The sequence below is a fragment of the Plecotus auritus genome (assembly GCF_963455305.1).
Source record: "Plecotus auritus genome assembly, chromosome: 9".
Taxonomy (NCBI): domain Eukaryota; kingdom Metazoa; phylum Chordata; class Mammalia; order Chiroptera; family Vespertilionidae; genus Plecotus; species Plecotus auritus.
The window spans coordinates 79,338,045-79,355,428 of NC_137783.1; the positions used below are offsets into that span (position 1 = coordinate 79,338,045).

Consider the following 17,384-nt stretch of genomic DNA (forward strand, 5'->3'; position numbering starts at 1 on the left):
CCTAGGACAGTGGTTGGCAAACCGCGGCTCACGAGCCACATGCGGCTTTTTGGCCTCTTGAGTGTCTATTTTGAAGAAGTGGCATTAGAAGAAGTTTAAGTTTAAAAAATTTGGCTCTCAAAAGAAATTTCAATCGTTGTACTATTGATATTTGGCTCTGTTGACTAATGAGTTTGCCGACCACTGACCTAGGATAACACCTTAAGGGCATAAATCAATGCATTCTGGACTCAGCATGATATATCCACCATCTGATTGAGACTTTTCAAATCTAAATATGAGGAGCTTATCATTTTAGCATCAAACAATCAGAGAAAAAAGGAAGATGATAAACTAATACTTACTGACTTTGTAAAGATTTCCAATAAACTACTAGTGTATTCATAAAAAATTATTTTAAAATCCAGAGGGGTGAGAAGATTTCTTTTAGAAGAAATATATATGGCAAGATTCTGAAAATAAACAGGTAGAAATTAAGTAAATATAGGACCAGGGGTTGTGCAGTGGGAGGCTGTGCAGTGGGAGGCTGTGCAGTGGGAGGCTGTGCAGTGGGAGGCTGTGCAGTGAGGAGCTGTGCAGTGAGAGGCTGTGCAGTGAAAAGCTATGCAGTGGGAGGCTGTGCAATGGAACACTGTGCAGTGGGAGGCTGTACAATGGGATGCTGTGCAGTGGGAGGCTGTGCAGTGGGAGGCTGTACAATGGGATGCTGTGCAGTGAAAAGCTATGCAGTGGGAGGCTGTGCAATGGAACACTGTGCAGTGGGAGGCTGTACAATGGGATGCTGTGCAGTGGGAGGCTGTACAGTGGGACACTGTGCAGTGGGAGTGTGTGCAGTGGGAGGCTGTACAGTGGGACACTGTGCAGTGGGAGTGTGTGTAGTGGGAGGCTGTGCATTGGGAGGCTGTGCAGTAAGAAGCTGTTTATGAGAGGCTGTGCAGTGAAAAGCTATGCAGTGGGAAGCTGTGCAATGGAACACTGTGCAGTGGGAGGCTGTACAATGGGATGCTGTGCAGTGGGAGGCTGTACAATGGGATGCTGTGCAGTGGGAGGCTGTACAGTGGGAGGCTGTGCAGTGAGAGTGTGTGCAGTGGGAGGCTGTGCAGTGAGAACCTGTGCAGTGGGAGGCTGTGCAGCAGGAGTCTGTGCAGTGGGAGGCTGTGCTGTGAGAACCTGTGCAGTGAGAACCTGTGCAGTGGGAGGCTGTACAGTGGGAGGCTGGCAGAGGGAAGCTGTGCAGTGAGAGTGGGTGCAGTGGGAGGCTGTGCAGTGGGAGGTTGTGCAGTGAGAGTGGGTGCAGTGGGAGGCTGGGCAAAGGCTAGAAGACCGAATTAGTATTTCACATGTAGTTGCAAACTCTATGCTGCTGGATAAACTCATAGCTTAATCATATCCTGTGAAAATTAAATGTATAAAAATGACAATATAACATCACCCTGATAACAACAGAAATTATATCTTCTTGTCACTTCTAAAGAAGACAGTTGTCTCATTACCTGAATTTTAAATTGTTAAAACATTAGTAGTTATAATTATATTTTATTTCTTTATAAGGAATTACTAAATTTATATGTACTAATAGCTGTCAGTTTTCAGAAAATAGGCTTTAATTAAAAGCTAATGGTCAGTTTGTGCATGGCTGAAAGGGGAGGGAGAACACATAGAGACCAAAAGGAATTGCTTAGACCCCAAGTAGAAATGAAAACTTTTAATTGCCAGATTAACCTCAGCAACTCAAAAGTAGAATTTTGCAGCTTTCAGCCAGCCATTCCACACTCTCCCAGTCTCTTCTTATTTCTTTTACAAGAAACTATGATTTCATTCACTGAATGAATGCTAATTGAGCATTTTTCTTATGCCAATTTTAGAGCCTGAGAATACATCAGTGAACAAGATTAGATACCAATAAAATGTGGTTTTTATTATTGATATAATATAAAATTGGGAGGGGATTGGAGAAATTTGAGCATGTTAATAGGTTGAGGGGATGTAGCCAGTAAAGAGGGAGAGAGGGCATACTAACAAAAGAAGGCCCCTCAGAAAGAGATAATGAATGGGGTCAAGGACAGATATAAGGTTGGCCTTGAGTGAGATGTAGAGATGTGTGGAGGGTAGCTCATTCCATAATTGTCCACTCTCTTGTGACTTTTCTGTACAAACATATACACTTTGCATTTTCCAGGAGCCTATCTCTCTCTCTCTCTCTCTCTCTCTCTCTCTCTCTCTCTCTCTCTCTCTCTCTCTCTTTTTCTCACACACACACACATGCACACACACCCCACATATAAACTCATTGGGGTGCATGCAGAGTAAATGCAAAATCTCTTTGGAGAAATATTTCTCCAAAACAGGTTTCTCTAAATTCTCACAGGTAGACTTTGCTAAAATGTGCTCACAATTCAAAATTATAAAACAAATATGTTGATAATCCACCTTGAACAAGAATTGCAACATACACAAAGGAGTGTTACTAGATTACCAAAGATTTCAAATAATGAAAATATCCAATAGAGGCTATAGTATTTAAAATTGCTAAACCCATACGAACTACAATATTGGACAATAATAGCATGGAGGGCAATTTCTGCAGTTATAATGCTTAAATGTCCTTGTATTATTCTGATGGAGTGTGGAGATATTTATTAAATTTAGAATATTGTGACGAAGATGGGGGATAGGATATGCACCCTTATGTCCTTCCACAATGAACAACAATTAGACAGCTATTCACACACAAAATAGCTGTGTGAGAGCTCAGGAGTTCACTAACAAAGTTTCAGGAACACATCGAGCAAAAAAACTGAGAATAACCAAAGAGGGTGGGAGGGAAAGTTCCATTTTGCCTGCATTATCTGGTATCCAGGCCAGCACTGTCCAGTGCCAAGAGGGAACTCTTCGCTCAACATAGTTCTCTTGTCTTGGAAAAGGAGAGCAGGGTGATTGATCAGCTTCCCCAGCCTTTTGGGGAACCACATGAAGGACTCACTTCAGTTTCACCCCACACAGAGACCAGCAAAGCTGAGACATCTAGAGACTGCTAGGAAGAAGGAAGAAGGAAAGGGTCTCCAATGTGGGGCACACTCCCCACAGGGGGGCAATTTGATTTTTAAGGAGGGTAATTCGAGAATGAGTGAATTTTTTGCATTTCTTATGGCTCTAGGGGCCTCAGATACAGTATCTAAATATATATTGTGGCATATTTATGCATTTCAGTTCTCTATTATATGTTTTGAAACTTTGTTATTTTTTTTCATATCACTTCATACTATTATTATTTTCTTAACAATTTCTTCCTCAGTACTTCAACTATTCTTTCATTCTTTTATTTTTCTATTTTATGGATGCCATGTTCTTTGGAAGCTTGTTGAGACCAAGTTAATGGCCTTTTAAGCTTCTTCCACATTAATAGGAGCTGACTTTTTGAATAATAAGAACTATATGTCATGGCGGGGGGCGGGCATCAGGATTTTAGAGATGCTTAGGTGAGGCATGGCCAAAAAAAGGTTGAGAACCACTGGTCTACAATATCAGTCATGCATGGGAGTGACCTTGGTTCCCAGTAGCTTGATTGTCAGAGAACCCCAGTAGGTTTCACTGCTGAAAACCTCAACAGTCCTTAGTTAACAATTCAATATTACATACTTGAAAGTTGCTCAAAGTGTAAATTTTAAATATTCTCATCACCACCACAACAAAAAATGGTAATTATGTGAGGTGATGTATGTTCTAACTAACCTTATTGTGGGAATCATTTCACAATATAGACATGTATCAAGTCATCATGTTGTGCACCTTAAACTTACACAATGTTATAGGTCAATTGTATCTCAATCAATATGGAAAAATTATAAATGTATGACAAGTAAATATATAAAAATTAAGGGCAACAAGAATAAATTGAAGAATCAACATAATATAACTTTCAAAACAGTAGAGGAGAGAAAAGAAGAATTTAAAAACTTATTTAGCCCAATAAATATTATTGAGAGATATTAATTAGTACATAGTTGTGGAATAAATTTAGTAATATTTATCAAAACCCTTCAAAAAGATTCAAAAAAAAGATTCATATACTTTACTTTATAATTTCACTTCTAGCAGCTTATTTTAATGAATAATCAGAGATGGTTGTCATGAAAGCTTTAGTTATAATAGCAAAAAAAGAAAAAAGAAAAACAAAACAACAATTCAAATATTCAATATTAAGAATTTTTAAAAAATAAACAGTGACACAAAAATAAAGCAACTTTTCTTAAAAATATTTCTATAAAATATTTATTGAATGCTTACCATGTATAGGCACACCCCTAAGTGCTGGATACAAAGATCATCCTGATTATTTATTGCTACTAGAGGCCCGGTGCACAAATTCGTGCACAGGTGGTGTTCAGTCAGCCCACCCCAATCAGGGTGGCAGGGGGTGGTTGGTGGCAGGGCTAGCCACAGGGAGGAACCGGGGGCAGTTGTCCGGCCAGCCCTGCCCCCTTGTTGAACTCCCGGTGGAGGGGGCAATTTGCATATTAGCCTTTTATTATATAGGAATAAGTTCATTTGACTGTCAACCTGAAATTTAGCTGATGCTGTGGGATAAGAATATTGGTTCCTTTCTCTGTGGGCCTCTTCGCATCATATGGTCTTCCTCACAGCATGGTAGCTGGGTAAAAAAAAAAATCTGTCTTGAGAGAGAGGCAGCCATAGCCTCAGAAGTCACATATAAGCACTTCTGTCACACTTTAATAGCTGAGGCAATCACTGAAGCCAGCCCGGGTTCACATTGAAAGACCAGACTCCAGCTCTGAATAGGAAAGTATCAAAGTTCTGGAATACAGTGTGTGAGAGAGAGAATACAGCTATACTATTATGGAAAATTCACAGTGGCATGGAAGTGATGAACTTAGATACATAGATCTGGAGTTCAAGAGAAAGATTTGAAGTAAATGGTACAGTTTGGGTGATTGTGATTACATAGGTGGTAATTAAAGCCCCAGGGTTGGCCATTTTCAGTGGAATTGCGTTTAAAGTAAAGAGGGGAGTTTTGAGGCTTACCACCTTTAAAGGAGCAGGGGGAAAGAACTATTCAAAGACACTACGAAATATTTAGAGAGAGTGAATGAAGACTAGAGCATGGTGTTAAGAAAGCAAGAGAAGGAAGCATCTGAGAGAAGTGTCCAAAGTGACAAAGACAGCAAAGGATTCCAGTAAGATAGGAGCTAAAAGGTAAGATTTAGGTTGTACTTGGTCTTTAGCCAAATTGATGAGAGTGGTTTTGGTGGCTGGAAAGTAGAGCAGCCAGATGAATGTGAAACAGTGTAAGTAAAAGATTCCTTTAGTGACTGGGAAGGGGTAAAAAGAGATAGGAAGCAAAAGGGTCAAGAAAGTTCTATGTTTCATAAAATAAGAAGGAGTTCAGCTTGTTTGAAAGCACTTGGGAATGCATTTAGAGAAGAGGGAAGTTGAAGAAACAGGAGAAAGGAAAGGGCACAGGGTGAGGCAGTGGCCTGCGTCCTTCTGCACCCGCTGCCGTGGCCATGTCAGACTCAGCACCATGCCCTAATGCTCACAACTTGAGACGCTGAGCTAAGACAATGTCATTCAATTTGTGTGTGACATGGGGCAATAAACTATCACAAACTGCATAACAATTTCACTGTTTTGGCATCTAGAATGTAGAATCTGGGATGAAACTGGGTGACTACTTGATGAGAAGACATTTAATTCATTGACACCATCGAGTCAAGATGAATGGATTATGACCTTGTTTTTATATTTTATATTTAGTTACATAATACAGGATCCAAGTGATTTCATTAGTGAAGCAGAATGCAGAATATGCAATGAAACTTGGTTAGTGTTTATATCTCAAAACATGTATCTATCTAATATGATTGCAACTATTTAGTGACTCAGCATTCTGTTGTTTATTTTATTTAGCCATCTATGTAAGATTCAGTTTGTTCCCTTTTATGTATTCTGAACACATTGATATTTAGTTTAGCTTACTCTAATTAATTGATGTATGCATATATAGTTTAAGTTCCACTGTTTGCATAATTATTTGTATGACAAACAATAGATGTCATCAGACATAACCAAGTAAATTTTGACTTGAGTGTTTGCAAAGCTAGATTGTAATACTAAATATGGAAATAATTATATTTTAAAATTTAATCTATTGGACTAAATAAAATACTTTCCAGGATAGAACACTGAGATAATAACATTGAACATTTGACTGACATAGGAAACCCAAAAATCCTCATATGCCATGCATATATTCTGGGTTAAATAGCCCAAGAAAAAGTTGAATAGAGTAATATTAACATTTTTGGACATTTGCAAAGTGAAAATAAAATGTGGGTGACATAATACAGCCAGAAGCAAAGTTATTAATCTAATATTTAGTACAGTTTCAAAATTACTTTATTAAAGGCAAAATAACAGGTGGCTATGAAAAGGAGAAGAGATACATATTTATGATGATGCTTATGAATGAAAGTAGATAGAAGATGTTTAAATATCAAAAACATTATGTTTGTTCAGTATCAAACACAATAAATTAAAATAAGTTAAATAGTATAGCAAGCACCAAAGTAGTGGAAAGTCATAATGAAGTCTGAAAACAGTATAGTAAGAACAAACAGTAGAGGGATTTTGTGCAGAATATATTGTTTCTGACCTTTTTTCCAAAGTGTAATATTTTTTGCACATAAAATTTTATATTGGCTCAATATTTGAAATACAAAAAATCCGAAGGTCTATTGTGTTTTGGGGAGAGAGGTGTACTGAGGAAGGGGTCTGGGCTTGCCCACCCATGCCCTTCTCATACAAAGCTATGCAAGTCCCCCTAGACTCTTTGTGGAGTTCCTAAAAACTCACTTTTTGGAAACCAAAATTTGTAAAAGATAAGTCCCAAAACAGAAGGGATTATGTAACTGCTCATTATATGCATGAATAACTTAAAGTACATGACTTGTAAATCCTGCATGTTTACATTTTCTTGAAAATGTAATAAAAATCTGTGTGTAGTTTTAGCACCAAATTGAAAGTCAGCATCTTAGATATGATTTCTAAAGCTCTTCAACTTTATTTTTTTCAGTACAGTAAAATAAAAATTAATTGAAGTAGATTATTTGCAATGTAAAGATTGAAAATGGACCCTCAATTTCCACAAAAATCAAGAGAACAGAAAAAAATATGACAACACAAAGGAGTACCTCCAGGTTATGCTAAATGTGCAGCACTTACAGAAATACATCCCAAGTCTTGATGAAACATTCACAAGGTTAAGGTCTGATCCAGCAGCTTGATTAATCAGGTCATTTAAGGTATAAAAGTAAATTCAGTTGAAACCCAAAATGTTACAAAATAATGTTTTTTATATTTTACAAGAAAATGACAGTCAGTCATTCTGCCAGGACTAACTTTCCAGGTTGGTCAATCTATTCAGATGATCAAATCCTAGTTCCTGGGTGAGCATAGAACATATACAGTATCTCTCTCCATGCACATCATCTAAAGAAGACCAACAGCATTCATCTGCTGTAATTGTTACCTTCTTATGTTATAACTAGAGGCCCAATGCACGAAATTCATGCAAGAGTAGGACTTCCTGCCACAGGCTACTGGCTTCCCTCTGGTACCCAGGACTGGCACCCAGGACCCGGGCTGGCTTCCCTCCAGCCCAGGCTTCGTCAGGAATGACATCCGGAATATGTCCAATCTAATTAGCATATTACCCTTTTATTATTATAGACTACTAGTGGCCCGGTACATGAAATTTGTGCACATTAAAAGGGGATTAATTAGAGGAAATAATTTAATATTGCTATTTGCCCCTTCTCTATAATAGAAGTGTCAGAGATGAAAGAAAATTAGTAAAATGTATATGAAAACCTTCCTCCTGTCAGAGTCTGGGGCACACCACAGGACCCAGAGTCAAGTCCCTGCCCACCCACATGCACCTCAAAATCCCATGAAATCCAGACCCGGCCAGCCCCCACCCCCATTGGGCTAGATCCAGACCTGGCCAGTCCCACCCTTGTCAAGCCCCGCCAGGCAGGGGACATAGCCTCAGGTTCCCTGGCCCAGCGCCAGGACAGGGGGCGTGGCCTGAGGTCCCCCAGTCCAGACTGGGGCGGGGGGCATGCCTTGGGGTCCCCCGTCAAGCCCTGCCAGGTGGGAGACATGGCCTGAGATCCCCTGTCAAGCCCCGCTGGGTGGGGCCATGGCCTGAGGTCCCCTGTCAAGCCTCGCCAGGGGGGGGGCGCAGGCTCAGGTCCCCCGGCCCTGCACAGGGAGGGGGGAACAGCTTCAGGTCCCCCGTCAAGCCCCAACAGCAGAGGGGTGCAGCCTCAGGTCCAACAGCCTGGCGCTGGGGTGCAGGGAGCAGCCTGAGGTCCCCTAGCCCAGCACCAGGACAGGAAGCACACCTTGAGGTCCCCCATCAAGCCCCGCCAGGCACAGGGCATGGCCTCAGGTCCCCCAGCCTGACACCAGGGCGGGCGGCCTGGCCTGAGTTCCCCTGTCAAGCCCTGCCAGGTGGGGAATGCAGCCTGAGGTTCCCCTGTCAAGCCCTACCGGGGTAGGGGAGGACGTAGCCTCAGGTCCCTGCTGATTGCTCGTTAAGGCTCCTTATGGGAACTTGGTTTCAGCTGTAGGTGCAGCCATCTTTGTGACAGAGTGATGGTCAATTAGCATATTCCCTCTTTATTAGATAGGATAGGCCTGCTGCACAAAATTCATGCATGGGGGGGGTGTGTCCCTCAGCCCAGCCTGCACCCTCTCCAATCTGGGATCCCTCTCACAATCCAGGACTGCTGGCTCCCAACTGCTCGCCTGCCAGCCTGCCTGCCTGATTGCCCGTAACTGCGTCTGCCTGCCAGCCTGATCACCCCCTAACCACTCCCCTGCCAGCTTGATCGAGGCCTAACTGCTCCCCCGCCAGCTCGATTGCCCCTATCTGCCCTCCCCTGCCAGCCTGGTCACCCCTAACAGCCCTCCCCTGCCAGCCTGGTCACCCCTAACTGTCCTCCCCTGCAGGCCTGCTCGCCCCCAACTGCCCTCTCCTGCTGGCCCGGTAACCCCTAACTACCCTCCCTTGCCAGCCTGGTTGCCCCTAACTGCCCTCCCCTGCCAGCCTGGTCACCCCCAACTGCCCTCCCCTGCAGACCTGGTTGCCCCCAACTGCCCTCCCTTGCAGACTTGGACCCTCCCAACTGCCCTCCCCTGCTGGCCTGATTGCCCACAACTTCCCTCCCCTGCTGGCCATCTTGTGGCAGCCATCCTGTGTCTACATGGGGGCAGCCATCTTTGACCACATGGGGGCAGCCATCTTGTGTGTTGGAGTGATGGCCAATTTGCATATTACTCTTTTATTAGATAGGATTACATTGATTAAACTCTATTCTCAATTTCAAGAGATACAATAAACAAGAACAAAAGAAACACCTCCATGTTTTATTAACTTAATTAATTATGCTTCATAATTTCCAAAAACCCAGATATTGTGGAATATAGATATAAATGTTAGTAGGAAAATTAGTTTTCTAAGAGCTATTATTACTTTAACAAAGAAAAATCTAATTTCTTTGTATCACTATGAACTACTGCTAAAATAAATACCTCTAGATTATCCATACTCTGGGTTTCTTAATGAGCTAAGCAATTACAATCAGTAACCAAAATCAGAAAACAGAAAAATTTTATAAAACTAACAACTTCTTAAACTAGCTAAATAAGCCAAGGAGAAATAGGACCTTTAAGCCATGTGATAATGAAAGAATTTGAAATTCAAAAAGTTTCAATTTATTTATAAACCAGAGGCCCGATGCACAAAATTTGTGCAAGGGCCTTGGCCCCAGCCCCTGCCACCTGTTACTGCCATCAGGCCAGGGACCTCTGCTGCCTCTTTTGCCTCTGCCCCATCTGCTGCGGCTTTGTCTGGAAGGAAGGACATTCGGAAGGACATCGGTCTAATTAGCATATTATGCTTTTATTATTATAGATGGGAAAAGAGTATCCCTAATGTAGTTTTGTATCCTTCATAATGTAAACTAGAAAAACTCACCCAATTTGAACTAGAAATCAATCATGTCAAAAGAATGATCAAAATATGATGGGGTAAGAATCTCGAGGACAATTTTCTTCTCTTTATAAATTTTCCCCATTGTCTTTTCAACAATGGGGGGATGGAAAGAAAGGCAAGGTGAACCTGGGCACCTGCTTACCTTGGGTTCTCTTCTTTCAGGAGAACTTGGTTCTTCTGGGTGTGGAATTACTGTCTTTGCATGTGGCCTACCTACAGGCTGCACAAGTTGCCACAATTCTGCTAAGCATCTTGCATATCCCAACAATGACTTTCCAAACTGCATAATTTTTTATTTTCAAACAAGATTCAAGAGAACTCTAAGGTTGTGATAAGAAATGAAACTGCCACTGCAAAAAAAAATGTAATAATTTAGGCCGAGTAACAAATGCAGTCCAATTCAAACTAGAAAAGATAAGCATATGGCTTACAATGGATGGCACTCTGGTTATTTAAATGTTCCTCTAAATATACTTAAACATTTTCAAAGTATGATATTATATTTTTTACATGTAAGAAAAACATATGGAGAAAAATTTAGATTTTTTTTACACTTAGAGTCTCTCGCTTAGGATTTGCCACCTTATCATGGAATGCCATATATTTCATCATTTTAGTTAAACTTCCCTTTCATTTAAATTGGCTTCTTGAGAAAGGAAGCATATAGCCCCAAGTTATCTCACTCAATGCAGGGCTTTGAATACAAGTTCAAGAATTCAATAGTTGATTGTACAATTGATGGCACACTTCACTTTTAACCTTTTCTTATATTCCTGACATACCAATGATTCAGAGATTTTGTTTTCATTTCGTAGACTGTAGATGTAGACGTTAACAATTTTAGAAAGTACTGATGGTTTGTATTCTTTTTTTTTTTTTTCTTTCGTTTCAGTCTGTTCCCAGTATTCTAGAGGAGTATTTGCCATTTTTGGACTCTATGATAAGAGGTCAGTACATACCTTGACCTCATTCTGCAGCGCCTTACACATCTCCCTCATCACACCAAGTTTCCCTACCGAGGGGGAGAGCCAGTTTGTGTTGCAGCTGAGGCCTTCCTTGCGAGGGGCACTCTTAAGTTTGCTGGATCACTATGAATGGAACTGTTTTGTCTTCCTGTACGACACAGACAGGGGTAAGTTGCGATTCCATATCTACATAAGTAAAACTTTAATTTCAGCCCGAAATGACCTGTATACTTGTGTGATTTAGCAAAATATTTTAATCCATAATATGGCTAAAATTAGAAAATGGTCATTGTGTACTGTCAGTATTTTTACCTTGACTCTGGGGGAAATTTTCTTATTAAATAAGTTTTACATTCACAAGGTTACTCATGAGCAAACCATGCTTGGTTACATAGTTGAAATTAAGAGAAATTATTATTTTTAACAATTCTGAAGTCCTATTTCAGGTACCATGAAATAAATAAGTCTTTTATCTCAAATGCAAATAACGTAATGTTTTGGAACACCTTAAAATAGTATCATACTGAGCCATGGCTTTGAGTTTGAAATACGAGACTTTACATGAGGAATCTGAGGGTCATGACAATGACAATGGACCTGGTATAAGGCTCTGCTTGCCGGCACCTTTCACTTTGCCTTTAGCTACCAGGCTATAGCGATTAGGAAATGATATTATATGTGTTGGAGGAACAAGGTGGATAACTACCATTAAATTATTGACAATCATACATGTTTGTACAAAGTGTTATGATTTTTTTTAGTTAGAGACATAGCTTAAGGAGTTCCTATTTTTTTTTTCAATTCTGTTTTTTATTTAGTGACTAGAATCATAGCAACATGTTATATTTCAAAATAAACATCAGGGGACCACCTGTGGGGTTTTGTCATTGGTCCTTTTTCCTTAAAGTGTAAGATTTATGAGAAGATAAGAAGTTAGAATAAAAGTTGAAACAGGCAACATTTTAAGAACATCCTTGAATAGAATTCCATCTGTGAAATGAGTAAAACAATAAACATAAAAGCCATAAACAAGCTAGGTAAACCTCTTGAAGATATAATTACCTTCACAGGTTCAAAGCATAAGTTTCTATTTCAGATATGAAAACTCAGTAAAGGAATTTATCTTCCTCATTAAAATTCACATTTTTAATCAGGTGGGGACAGTATGTCCCATGAGATGCCTCATCAGCATTGCTCTTAGCACATTACTTATATTGGCATTCATGATACATTTTCCTTTCAGAGACAAGCTCAGGAAAGTTATACTATCAATGTATTTGCTGCATGGGTAGAGCATACTCTAATTCACAATTGGAAATATGGAAATCTACCTACGTTTTATGACACCATTTTCCAATAACTAACCATCCAAAATAACCAAGATTTCTTTCAGTTAGGTGGATGGCTAATTAATCTGTGGTATGTTCAGACAATGGATTATTATTCAGAGCTAAAAAGTAATGAGCCACCAAGCAATAAAAAGGCATGGAGGAACCTTGAACACATGGTATTCAGTGAAAGAAATCAATTAGAAAAGGCTACATACTGTATGATTCCAACAATACAACATTCTAAGGAAGGCAAAACTATGGAGACAGTAAGAGCCAGTGGTTTCCGGGGATAAGAGGAAGCAGGGGTGAACAGGAGAGCACAGAGGGTTTTTAGGGCAGTGAAACTGCTCTCCATGATACTGTAATGGTGGACACATGTCGTTATACGTTTGTCCAAAAGCACAGAATGTACAACAGCAAGAGTGAACCCTGATGTAAAAGAGGGACTTTGTGTGATAATGATGTGTGGATGTAGGTTTATCAATTGTAAAATATGAGTGTCAAATGCAAAAAAAAATACACTTCAATAAAATCAATTTAAAATGTTTTAAAAAATTGAATCCTAATGTCAAGAAATAGGCACTAGGATGTGGATAGGATGTTTCTTCCTGTGGTTCGTTATGACACAGCTGAGTTTCGCACGTTGGGCAGACGTTCCTTATTTTACGGCATCTTGCTCTCGTAGGTCTCATAGGAACACTACTGACCTGTGTCTCACTTTTTTCCCTCTGCCCATGTCAACCAATCTCTAGCAAGGAGAGGGTGTAGGCATTTGCGCATTAGACTCCCCACCAAACAGAGATGAAAAGTGATGTGTTGCTTTTGCACCAGTTTATAATTTCCAGGATCCTCACTCCTGCATAGCAAGTGAGGTGCTCAACCTCGAGCCACCTCCAATTACCTATCCCCATGGTATCTATCTCGTACAGGTAGATGTGCATATTGGTTATTTAAAGACTCTTTCTCTTGGTAAAATGTCATCCTTCCAAGGCTTAAGACCATCAATGTAAAGCACTATTTCTTCTAATATGACATCTTGTAATCTTACAGGGGTCCTCAAACTACGGCCTGCGGGCCACATGCGGCCCGCCGAGGACATTTATCCGGCCCGCCAGGTGCCGCTGCCTGTCCTGTTTAGCAGCCGACTCGTTCCGGGCCTGCAGTGCGCATAGGAATTTGTTCATAGTTTTTTTTTTTTAAACTATAGTCCGGCCCTCCAATGGTCTGAGGGACAGTGAACTGGCCCCCTGTTTAAAAGTTTGAGCACCCCTGCAGTTTAACCACTTATTGGCTTGCTGCACAAGGATACGTTTTCATTGTCATCACCCTAGAATTTTACTGTTTTACTTCTAACCTTCTAAATTCAAGTCACTCTAGAATTTCCTAGTTCTCTCCAATAGTTGCTTCAGGGTGAATAACAAGTCCTTTGTATTATAGTAACCCAGCCCAAATTTAAAAGAGACACCTTTATTTCAAGCGGTAATGTTCTGAATGAAAAATAACATGTCAGGAAAAGGGCCATATTTTGTTGCTAGATGCTCGTTCTGCCCTCTTACCGCCATGCTTCCCAATATTCTGGGGCTTAATCGGGTACTTGCAAAGGGCAAGAGTAATTGTTCTCTTTGGAAATTGTTGTGCTCATTTTATAAGTTCAAGATCTCAGCCCAATTTATTCCCACTTAGATACTATGCTGAATTATGCATCACTATCACCAAGGGAGGTATGAACCTCAGTTATGAGCATATGATTAACTTCTATCATAAACATAGTTGGCTAAAGCAATCCATATTTTCACATCATGAAGAAAAAAAAAGAATACACATCTACATTAACGATCAGAGCATTTTCTAATTAATACACAAAACCAAGTGTAACAAAATAAGATAATATGGAACGTTTTGGTATTTTAATCCTCTACTGCTGCCATAAGCTGCTTATCTAAACATTTTTCCCATGATAAGTAACTGCCTTAATTATAACCCGGAATTTCTCCACAAACTTTAGTGGAATATGACATTCTGATGAATCATAAATCCTTACTTTGGAATTAGTTATTTCATTGACCCACTCAATTATTTCTGAAATCTTAATTAGTGTAGTGATATAAATGAACTCTTAAGATACAAGAGCTTCACTGTCATAAAGTCATGTTTTCATGTTGAATTACATTTAAAAAATAATGATATTTTATTTCCTATTATATAAGTCCCGTGTTCTAGTCCTGGTCTGCTATTGCAGAGCTATGTGATCCTGCCTATATTTTTCTCCACATCGAAAGGAAGGAAGGAAGGAAGGAAGGAAGGAAGGAAGGAAGAAAGGAAGGAAGGGAGAAAAGGAAGTAGGAAGAAAGGAAAGAAAGGGGAGGATTTTTTTATTATTTCAATAATCAGAGTCATCCTTTTATTAAGACACTCTGGTAATTATACACCTAGTTAGCTCCCTTCCATCCTTGCCTATCAGGCAAGGCAAGGTCAAGTGCCATTCTAAGGAAAATAATCACGTGCTATTTTCTCAGTATAGTTATTGATCTGCCTTGCCCATTGCTATTTCCATTTATCTTCATATTTTTAAACATGTTTTATTAAAGATTTGTTACAGCAGATGCGGTCATACTTTTAAAAATGCTTAAAATATAGAATATGTGAAAACAATTCAAAAGAATTCGCATGATGATGAGAAAAGTTGAAAACTTGATTCAGGACAAAAGTTTGCAAATTACTGAAGGTTGAAAAGTAAAACTAAATTTAATCAATGGTTTTTATCTTATATTTTGGACTCTAAATAAATCCTACATTTTTTTTAAGCATAAAGGTTAGAAGGGTGACCAGCAAGGGAAGCCAGGAAAATCATCTGCTCTGCAATAAAAATGACTTACTTGTATGCATAGAGCGTTTGTCATAGGAATATCAGTAGAAGAGCTTCTGATTATGTCACATGTTTATGCATACTATTCTGTGGTGGCTTTCTCTCGTCAGTAAAGAAATTCTAATATTTTGTACCAATTATTTTTTTAATTTAAGTTTAATGTATTACTTAAGTCTCCTTTTTCCCCCATTGACCTCTCCCCAGCCACTCCCACCCCCAGCACATGCCCTCACCCCACTAGTGTCTGTGTCCATTGCTTATGCTCATATGCATGCATACAAGTCCTTTGGTTGATCTCTTACCCTCTCCCTCCCCGCCACTTCCCTCATAGGTTGGACAGCCTATTCGATGCTTCAATGACTCTGGTTCTGTTTTTGTTCATCAGTTCATGTTGTTCATTATCTTCCAATGAGTGAGATCATGTGATATTTATCTTTCTCTGATTGGCTTATTTCACTTAGCCTAATGCTCTCCAGTTGCATCCATGCTGTTGCAAATGGTAAGTATTACTTCTTTTATACAGCAGCATAGTATTCCATTGTGTAGATGCACCAAGGTTTTCTAATCCACTCATCTGCTGATGGGCACTTAGGCTGTTTCCAAATCTTAGCTATGGTAAATTGTGCTGCTATGAACATAGGGGTGAATATATCCTTTCTGATTGGTGTTTCTAGTTTCTTGGGTTATATTCCTAGAAGTGGGATCACTGGATCAAATGGGAGTTCCATTTTTAGTTTTTTGAGGAAACTCCATACTGTTCTCCACAGTGGCTGCACCAGTCTGCATTCCCACCAGCAGTGCATGAGGGTTCCTTTTTCTCTGCATCCTTGCCAGCACTTGTCATCTGTTGATTTGTTGATAGCCATTCTGACAGGTGTGAAATGGTACCTCATTGTAGTTTTGATTTGCATCTCTTGGATGATTAGTGACTTTGAGCATGTTTTCATATGTCTCTTGGCCTTCCTTATGTCCTCTTTTGAAAAGTATCTATTTAGGTCCGTTGCCCATTTTTTTGATTTGGTTGTTTATCTTCCTTTTTTAAGTTGTATGAGTTCCCTGTAAATGTTGGAGATTAAACCCTTATCAGTGATAACATTGGCAAATGTGTTCTCCCATGCAGTGGGCTCTCTTGTTGTTTTGTTGATGGTTTCTTTTGCTGTGCAGAAGCTTTTTATTTTGATGTAGTCCCATTTGTTTATTTTCTCTTTAGTTTCTATTGCCCTAGGAGCTGTAAATACAAACTTTGATAAAATTTTTGAGTTGATAAATATGAACTATCAAATGTTTGAAACGTGGTTTATGCAACTGAGTAATTTAATTTTAAGTTTTATTTCATGTTATTTGATTAACCTAAGTGGCCACATTTGCCTAATGGTCACTGTATTTGGACAACACCAAATATCTAATGACTGAACTCATTGGAAATACCATATTTCACTTTGGGGGAATTTTCCAAATCTCTTCTTGACTCATATTTTACTATGTAAGAAAAGAACTTAGAGAATACCCTGTGCATAATTCTTTTTATAGTAATTTTTGAATTGCATTGTGTATACATTTACATATCTTTTCTTCACAAGAAAGATAAGTTCTTCAGTAACTACTTTTTCTTCTTACATTTATACCTAGGTATGGAATGAACTAATGAATTAATCAAGTGAAATCCTTGACAATCGGTATTAAACAATTTTAGTTCTTCAGTAACCCCTTACGGTACCATATTTTAATGGATCAAATTGTTTATAGAATAGTTAATATTTAAAATTCTCCTAAGGAGATGGTACTTGAATTGAATGCAATTTTCTTATCAAGGAAATATATGAAACAGGTTGAAAAATAACATTCTTGTTTTAGACATAATTCAAGAAACTTTAAAATAATATTTTTGGTAACATAAAACCTTGAATTTTTTTTGAAATTTAATTAATCTGATGTTATTATTTGGTGAAAAAGATGTTAATTTAAACATTGATAATATGAGCAGTGGTTATTTTCTCATTTGAAATAGACATTTTTAAAGAAATTTATTTTTACCTGTGTCTATTGCCCAGAGTTTTCAGTATTTATGATATGTTTATGGCCATCCCTAACACCACAGGTAGCAAGGTGAATTTATGATTAAGGAAGAGATGAGGAGATAC

At 39.2% G+C, this 17,384-nt stretch overlaps 1 protein-coding gene across 7 annotated transcripts in view; it reads left to right on the forward strand.

Moving 5' to 3' along the window:
- The window catches only part of GRIA4 (glutamate ionotropic receptor AMPA type subunit 4), a 430,608-nt gene that overhangs the window by 135,080 nt on the left and 278,144 nt on the right, over window positions 1-17,384 (forward strand). For all 7 annotated transcript variants that reach the window (XM_080641389.1, XM_080641388.1, XM_080641385.1 and 4 more), the window contains one exon: window positions 10,974-11,213. In XM_080641389.1, coding sequence (XP_080497515.1) covers window positions 10,974-11,213 — 240 coding nt within the window. The remainder of the gene's footprint in view (window positions 1-10,973; window positions 11,214-17,384) is intronic.